This window comes from Fundulus heteroclitus, chromosome 9 (genome assembly GCF_011125445.2).
Source record: "Fundulus heteroclitus isolate FHET01 chromosome 9, MU-UCD_Fhet_4.1, whole genome shotgun sequence".
NCBI lineage: Eukaryota > Metazoa > Chordata > Actinopteri > Cyprinodontiformes > Fundulidae > Fundulus > Fundulus heteroclitus.
In genome coordinates, this window is record NC_046369.1 from 23,222,353 (window position 1) to 23,231,520 (window position 9,168).

At 41.8% G+C, this 9,168-nt stretch overlaps 1 protein-coding gene across 2 annotated transcripts in view; it reads right to left on the minus strand.

The window, feature by feature from the left end:
• The window catches only part of shdb (Src homology 2 domain containing transforming protein D, b), a 31,568-nt gene extending 22,400 nt beyond the window's left edge, over positions 1 to 9,168 (minus strand). Inside the window, exons 1-4 of one of the 2 annotated variants that reach the window (XM_012864793.3) lie at positions 8,786 to 9,168; positions 7,754 to 8,120; positions 3,905 to 4,055; positions 308 to 529 (exon numbers count right to left, since the gene is read on the minus strand). In XM_012864793.3, the coding sequence (XP_012720247.2) occupies positions 308 to 529; positions 3,905 to 4,055; positions 7,754 to 8,083 (703 nt within the window). In that variant the 5' untranslated portion in view covers positions 8,084 to 8,120; positions 8,786 to 9,168. The remainder of the gene's footprint in view (positions 1 to 307; positions 530 to 3,904; positions 4,056 to 7,753; positions 8,121 to 8,785) is intronic. The other variant, XM_012864794.3, reaches the window with a different exon arrangement.

The following is a 9,168-nucleotide window of genomic DNA, read 5'->3' on the forward strand; positions in this document are numbered from 1 at the left end:
ACACAAACTATCCCTTTCCTTCCAATTCACAATAATGTATTCACCTTACACTGATCTATCACATACAATTCTAAAGAAAAACAATGGCATTTTAATTTTAATGTGAAAGAAAGTTGGAGGAAAAAAATGTCACAAGGTTTGTGATGTATGGGTATGAAATTTCAGGCAAACATTTTCTGGGGACCTTTGACATTTACAGACCTGCCGCAAAGGGCAGATGAGCGCATTGAAATGAGCATCATCTGGCCTTTTTCATTAAACATGAGCTTTGTTGTTCGCATTCTGAGCATGTAGTTGTTCTTCCTACCTGCAAAGGCTTTGGAGATGTGGTCCTTCTTCCATTCCCAGGGTTGGTCGTACTCGTCAGCTGGCCTCTCGTCGTCTTGCGGCAGCCTGCTGGCCTCCTTGCCCTCCTCGTGAAGTTCTCCGTACACATGACCCAGGCGCTGCCCTCGCTCGTCTTCATACGGAGTGTCATAGAGCTGCATCCCTCCCCGCGTTCGTCCACCCGCGGGGGTTCGTTGTAGTTCTGTCATAGCCCAAGCAAAAACAGGGACGATGAATAAATATAAAGGCCGTCGGTCATGGATTTCTCTGACGTGTCATGTTTTACTAGTCAAGAAGAAAAACGGCTCTCACTAAATATTTGTTTGAGGCAATAATAAAACAACGGAGAGGCTATTCATCATTCAAAATTTAAAGTAAATAAAAAGCTCGTTGATCTCCGACATGCCTAGAATTAGAGAAATTAAAATAATTATGTTTGCACAGCTTGCAGCCGGCTCAGACACCAATGTGGTGGGCCTTAACAAGGAAGTGGGCTTAGAGGCCGAGTGGGAAAACTGTACTCTCTCTCTCTCTCTCTCTCCCCCATGTCCATCCTGCATTTAGCCAGCAGATATCCAGCATGGCTCACAGCAGCATTTGTGTCTCCTTGCTAACATTTCCATCAATTTCTCAGTGGGGTCCAGACAACAAATGGTTCACAGCACCTGCACATGTTTCGTGGAGTCAAACGTGGCCATGAGATAAAAGGCTGTACGACTGCAGTGGTTCTAAATGTTGCCTCTGTAAGCAACAGGACTCTCTAAATCTCCAACAGTGTTTTGAGCAAAAGAAAATGTACTTTTAAAAAAAAAAAAAAGGTTGCTGGAACTGTAGTAAAATAATATTCATGTCAATGTCTTTGTGCAGCACTCTGCGTTTGCATAAAAATGGAAAAGGACTAAATATAGGGTTAGCCGTAACAATACGTTGCTTTCAGGGGGCCGGTTATTACCATGGTGACCGAAAGGAAAGACCCTGACGGAGAGACCCTGAGGTTATAAAAAAAAAAAAATGGTTGAGGGGAATTGAAGAGGAAGGAGGTGCAAGGCTAGGAGGGGAGGGAAAGAGGAGGGAAGGATGAAGCGCTGTAGATTCAAGAGCAAAGGGAGTAGGAAGAGGAAAAGGAAGCCAGGATGAAACGGGTGGAAGAAAAAGGCACTGAGAGAGAGAGAGAGAGAGAGAGAGAGGGAGGGAGGGAGAGATGGCATGAGAGATCGAGGAGGGCAGGGGGATTGTGGTCTGTCAGCATTTGATGTTAAGTCATAAAGACAGAAGCACAGCAAGGCTGAACGCTGCTCTACCTGCGCTGGGAGCTCGTGGTGTCGCAGCAGCATGCTGACGGAGAGGAGACGAAGGTTGAAGGGTAAAAAAAAAAAAAAGATTGGAGGAAATAAAATGAGAAATTGAAAGGAGACACGATGGAGGAAATCACAGCCAGGGGTTCGAGACTGTGGGGAAAGACAATTTGACGGGGACTGAAGATGGAGGGAAGCTATGACAGGAGGGATGGGGAGTGTGTTTAGGCATGCAGATGTGTGTCAGCGGGGGGACCGGTCTATTATCTGCAAGAACTGAACTCACGAACCATGACAGAGCGGAGAACATCTCAAAATTAAGCCATTTTAAAAAACCACATACTGAGTGAGTGATAAATATTATTCCAATGTCAGACTTTGCTACTGCTTTGATGACTTTTTATGAGAAAGAGAGTAAGATAGACAGACAAAAGCAGGCTGTAAAGTGACACGCTCAACTCAAAACCCATCACCACTCTGAATCTAATCTCTCAAAGGGCATCAACCAGGTGACATAAAAAAAAAAAAAAAAAAAAAAAAAAAAAAAAAGGAAAAAGGCTTGCCTCAAGGTTGCTACAGATTAGGCTCCTTTCACTTATTCCCAATATTGTGACCTCCCTTTCACTACCAAAAGGGCAGCAAAGTGACAGCGATGAGAGGGCAGAATATATAGAGTAGACTTTCACTAAAGGACAGATTAAAGAGACAACCTCAGGGGGCAGGGGAGAGCCCTCGAGATGGAGAGATGGAGAAATGGAGAGAGGAGTAGCGGTGGTGGAGGGGCAAGCCTTTACACTAACTGACTGGGACAGAGCAGGGAGAGAGCGCTGGAGGAAAGGGTCTGAAAAAGATGTGGCAGAGAAGGAGGAGAAATGGAAAACGATGGCGTCTGTGATAGATGATGTGGGAGCAAACTGCAAGGGCATAAAGGGGGTTTGAGCCTGGACTGTGAATAAACACTTCATGACGCTGAAAGCTCCCTCAGCTGTGGTCGACAGAAATCCAGTGGAGTGAGGCGTCGAAACACTTTATTGGTGAATTGTTCACCAACTATCAATCTGGAATTAGAAAGACGGTCTAGTCAGTCCTCTCATAAGCCAAGAGGGAATCATTAACATGCCTCGTTTTGCTTATCAAAGAAACCCCTAAAAAGAGACCATCGTCCAGCTCCACATTTTATTCATGAGTCATCTTCAGATTCAATAAAATCTCTGACATTTAAAAGCAAAATGTCCAAAAGTAGTCCTTTCTATTGTCCATTCATTCAACTATCATCAGTTATCTTTCATTTATGACCAACATCTGATACAAATAAGATGAATCACATAAGACCACAGGAAATCTATCAGATCAGTGACCATCAAACTATGCATTGCTTCCCTTTAACAACAACCACAAGACATCTTTTGTAGAGCTTACCAGCACAACATAAAATAGAGTATTATTCAGTCTACTTTTTTTTTTTAGATTTCTAGTTGAATTTAACTGGAGAAGCTTGGTTTTCACCTAATCCTTCCACTTATTTATACTCTTTCACGTATTTATACTCATTCTTTCCTGATGGACATTTAAACTGGACATTTTAATTTCCTTCTGAGAATGATAGCATTCTGGTTATGATCTGATTATGGTAGTACGACATCATTAAACACAAAGATAAATGCTTATAAAAATACAAGAAGATAAAAACTATGGTTAGTAAAACCAAATCTGGTAACATTAAGTTATTTTAAATTATTTTATATTTGTCAGGTTCCACAAATAATGTCTTCTTTCCTGTCTGCTATGAATCGCTTTTTTTAAACCTTCCCTCTTGTGCAACTCTGACTCTGTTGTAGTGAAGCAATGCACACGACGACTCGGCTAACCACAGACTTGTGCACACACACAATGTGCAGAGAATAACTACATTAATCCCGACAAATTTACAACCTGTCCTGCTTTTTTTTTATTTTAAACAGCTTTTCCCACTATTTGCAATCGACGGTTTTGATCAATAATATATTTCCAAAGTCTGTTCAGCGCAACTAACCCTACACTTTTTTTTTTTTTTTTTTTTTTACCAATATCCATGTTGAATTTTGTTGCACTGGTCAAGCTGATCAGGGTCAGAGGTTAGTAGCAACAGGGTTGTATGGACAACGGACCTGAATCCGGAGAGAGAAAATGCTGCAAATCACAGAAAAGGTAACCGTAAAACAGTGAAACCGCTTCATTTGTACCAACTATTGTGTTCATTTTCACTGCTCACAACTCTTCTCCACCTTTATGAGCCCACTGACCTGTTATGACCCTTTGAGCTTCATATGGCTCCATGTAGCCGTTATTCTCGCAGGGGACAGGACCGAGATCTGGGTCTGGTCGGTGTTCCAGTCGAGCATCGAATGGATCGGAATAATCTGTGTCCCCTGCCATCGGGGCTGACGGCACCACCTAGAAGATGAAACGAAAACCTACTAATGAAGCAGAAGCGATTTTAAAAAAAAAGGTAAAGCTAATTTAAACCCGAGTAAGAAAAAGGGAAAGAAAGAGCTGACTCATTATAATGCATTCGAATCATTCAAAGAACTGCATAGCAAGATAAAATTCCAAAGTGGCTCTAATTAGTTGGACTTTTTTCAGCTTTGTGAGAACCACACTAAAGTTTTAAAAGCATCATTATAGTTTTTAGAATAATTAGGAAAATGCAGCCAGTCTGTTGATGTTAAATTAATTAATGCAGTCCTGCGCAGACAACTCGTCAAGACTCAAAGTTGCAGATCTAGAACTACAGACTTTTAATCAAATCTTAAGATAATGGTATTAAAACATGCTCTTAGTTATAAAATGAACAAAAAGACATTTAAAATTTTGTAAACAATTGGCCCGTGATCAGTGTTGAACCCTTTGATCCATTTACTGTTTAAAGACACTCTGCATATCTTGGTTGAAGCCTTCGGCGGTGAAGGAGAGCCCATCCTGACGTTTTTTTGTTGTTTTTTTTTTGCTTCGAATGGAGTGAACACAGATAAAAGAGGGAGATATGTGGTAGGTAGGATTTGTTCCTCCATGCAAGCACAGGAGGGAAAAAGCAGTGGTCACCTGGCAGAGCGACAGCAACACAGCCAACCATATGGTCACACAAACACATGCATAGACAAAAACACGTGAGAGCCCGCTCTAGAAGCGCGTACATCCTTTGTCTCTCCGTCTCCCTCACAAAGGAAATCACTGCAGAAAGGCCCACTTCCCAAAAATCCTGCTAAACACGTTCACGCCCTTGCAAAAAAATTATGTCCTAATCTCTCTTTGATTCGGTTACAGGTTATGTATTGATGCACAGGAATCTGTTATATTAATTAGGTGGTTGTTCCCACGGATCATGGGAAATTATGTGCATTGGGGGGGGGGGGGGGGGGGGGGGAGAAGGGCAGTCAGGAGCGCTATCGACTTTAGTAGGAGAATTACTTAAATCCACTTCAGGGTTTTTGCCCTTTCTAGCACTTTCCACGAGCTTGTTTGTAGATTAAACCGCTACGATGAGGACCCCGGATAGTCTCCGACTTACTCAGCGTTTTTGAGTTAATGTGTAAATGATGTCCTTGCAAAGCCCTTACTTTTGCACAAATTGTTCTTTTAAACATCCTCCTTATTTGCTCCCAAAGGTTGAGTAAGATTGTCTTTTATCGTGCATATGACGCAGAGCGAGTAAAGAAGCACACTCCTGATGACAAAAACAGCACTAAAGCTTGAGAAATACCTTCCCGTGGCCCTTGGAACATCTCCTAGCGGTATAATGAATGTGGCCCTGCAACATGTGCCTGGTGATGGTCCCTCTCAGCTTGCAAAACCAAACCTCATCTATTATTTATGGACAGACATAAACTCAGGGGACCATGGTCCCCTCTAACTCAATGGTCCGCTCAAGCTATCCATTTTCCCCCCCTGCGCCTATGGTAGTAAATTTATGTGGTGTGTAGGATGTTACGTGATTTATAGAAACGATTCATATCTTCTGACACACATTCCCCAAGAAGTTGTTGATTGAGCACGATCATTAAAGTTGTCACAGTGATAGAAACGGGATGAAAGAAGTGGGAGTTTTTAAATCTTTTGGTTGGCTTGTCTTTATGACTCCAGCCCACTTCATTTAACAAAAGGAAGATCTTATTTGACACCATCTCCTTTGTTCTTTGCACATTTGTAAAGAAGTTAGAGAAGCACAGAGAAGTCAGCAGAAGCTCGATTTTCTGCTTAACTGCTTAGGGTTGAGTAGCCAGTTGGAAACTCACAAAAATAACGTCAGAAAAAGCACAAAATGCTTAAAAGGAAACAATGTTTTCTCTGGAGGCATGTCGGCTGTTTATTCAATCTACAGAGAAACAGGCTTTATTGGGAGTTGTTCTTTTTCTTTCCATTTTTCCCTTCAGAAGTTTTGTCTATGTTTCTGTCTCGTTTCGAGGAACAAAAAGGTAAAAAGTCTGCTACATGATGGCAATTCGTGCCGACATTTCATTCTCATTTGTCACCGTGGATAGAACTAACATTCAATTTAAACAATCGGTCCTCTCCATCAACAATTTCTTAGTCAAGTTTTTCTACTTTCAAAATTAGAGGTACTGTGTGGAACTAATTCGGTGCAGTCTGTAGCTCGTGTTTACTTCCTGGTTTTTGAGAGTTCCCAGGGTTTCCAAAACAGAGTGCAGATTTTGGTATTTTATCTTGCAAACATAGAAGCCAGTAAGAGAAGCGGATCAGAAATAGAACATAATACAACATATACTTACTCTGTTTAAGTAAAAATTCAGTGATGTTTCACAGCAGCAGCAGACCGTTGTGGAAACGTCATAGGCTGTTGCGTATATGCTGTTCCAATTTGAAACACTAGGTGTCATTATTACTTATTTCTCCTTTAAGCTTCAGACCCCATGCTATTATTGAACATCCTGGATTTAGAAATGTTGGGGGCCTTTTGAAAACTTAGATTCAGTGTAAAGGTCCACCTTTCACAATGAACTACACAGAGACTACTGTGCAGAGACGGTTTGTTCATCAGGGCGATGCACTACCAAAGAGAGAAAGAGAGAGGAGGGAATTTATAAGTTAAACCAATCAATCTGCATTAAATGTTACATTGAGTACGTCGCCTCCTGTGTCCCACCTCTTTTTGGGCGATTTCAACATGGTTGAATATCGCCCTGATCTCTCTCATAGACGTTCACGTTAAGAACGTTTTTTTCAATACGCAGGCTCTGCAATGCATTCTCTATGGCTTCCGGGAGTGCTTGCACTTACGTATTTACGTCATACAGTACGTAGATCTGCTGGATTACTGTCAGGTGTGAGAAGAAGAATGTCCGAGTATGAATAAAGTTTGATATAAAAAAAAGAAAGTGTGAGAAATGTACTGGAGCATTTAAAACCACACCTACAGCAGCAATAGAAGTAGAAATGGGAGAAATGCCATTAGCTTTAAGAAGAACAAAACTAGAAATAAATTATTGGCTTAATTTAAAAGGTAATAACTCAGATCATCCAACTTGGGAAATTTTAAATCCATGTTGGGAAAAAGAAAAGAAAGAAATGAGGCGTTTTGGATGGACAATTGAAAATAAAATAAAAGAATTTAAAATAAATGATTTAGAAATTACTCAAACAACACCAATATCAATTATACCACCATGGATTTTACCAGAAGTGACAGTAGATATGACAATAATGGAAAAGAAACAAGATAAATCCTACATAATGTTAATTGTAAGTCCAAACTCACAAAGCACTGATGGGAAACAGGGTTTACGTAGCTGTCAGTTTACCCATTAGATGGATCACTTTAGCTATCACTGCAACTATTGCCACCCGCTGACACATTTGGCAGGAGCCGCCACTGCTACTGTGTATATAGAGCACATGCTGATTGTGCTTAATCCTAATACTAGTTGCTAAAGGAAGTTTAACTTCAACTCTGTCAACTCTGCTCCTGATATAATTAACTGTTGATGGAAGGAAGGCTGGAAAAATATGCTTGAATTTTTTTCTAATTATTTCTAAGTGATAAAAATAAGTAGGTCAAACATTCACAAAATCTGGACATGTGAAATCAGCTACAAATCTCTGATCTTTAAAACAAAAGCTAAGAATCTCTGTCTTACGGGCTCCTGTTGATCCTCCAAAGAAATGGAGCTGAGGAGAATCTTGGTACGTCCCAGCTCCTGGGAGTCCACTTTGATCAGCCTGTGTTTAGGAGACTTCACGTCCACACTGGAAGACTTCATAGGAGACCCGTACACCGGTGTGGAGGGGTCGAGAGTCCCAGATTCCTCTCTGGACCTGCTCTCGGCATCCTCATAGGGATCCTCAAAGTCCAGGTCTCTCTGGAGGCGGTAGGCTTTGAGGAACTCGCTCTCTGTGTAGTCTGGTGTAGGTGGCTGTGGGGGCACCTTCCTACCAAAGCTTAGGTAGTCCTTCAGCCACTTGGCCATGGCGCTTCAGCTTCCAAAATTGGTGCTGGGCAGACGACTGTGTGCGAAATGTTGGGAGAGAACAGATTGGAACAGATGCAAGGTTATTGCTTGACCTTATTTCAGATGAGGCTGCATAAGATAAGAACTGCTCTGTGTAAGGACTGCTGATTAAAAAGAAAAAATCTATTTCTATTTTAGAATCGGCCACATTAATCCTGAGATCCTGATCCTTTCATGCCAATTGAACAGATCTACCTCCTCCTAAGCACAGAGCAACAGTCTGTGTGCTACTGCGTGCCTCCATGTGACATTAACCTACGGAGACAGCTGGGCTTCATGGGCTCCTTTTGTTTCAACCCTGGGAGCAGAGCGTCTGGCAACTGGACTTTGCCCAAAGGCTTCAATTACATCTCACTCCCCTGCAATAAAAGTCCGACGATAGCGCGGGAGTGTAAACATACAGACAAAAGAAAGACCAAAACAAGATTCCTAAAAAACAAAACAAAAAAACTCATCTACAAAAGATAGCTTCTCAACTCCCAAACTTTGTGCCATAAATGTTACAAACGCAAATCAAAGTTTAGTTTTTTTTATTGATCAAACTGGCTTTGCTCAAGCTGAGAGAAAAAAATAATGCTTAAACTTCAGTTCCACAAAAATCACCAAAACATTGACTCTAAACCCCGCAGAAAGCTGCGCTCCGAACGCGCAATAGCTCACCACGCCAATTCAGTCCCTCGGCCACTTCGGACGCACAAATCCGCGTTTCTTCATGTCACTGACGATTAAAAGAAAAACACCCAGGAAGGGCTTGTAAATCCTCGCCGTAAAGCTTGTCGAAACCTCAGAAGGATGAGAATACAGGAAGATTCTGAATCCTTTCTTCCAGGAACCCGAGCGCACCGAAATCCATCAGGAGTTCCTTCTGAAAAAAATAAAAATGTGCGAGTGAGGAGAGAGCGACGACAGCTCCGGGAGAGAGGAACAACTCAACCGAGCGATTAAAGGGGAGGCGCTTCATTCCCAGAGGAGTATCCTCCTGCTGCCTTTCGCAATCAGCCGAGCGTTCATTCATTCAGATGTCTGTACACATCATGCGCCAT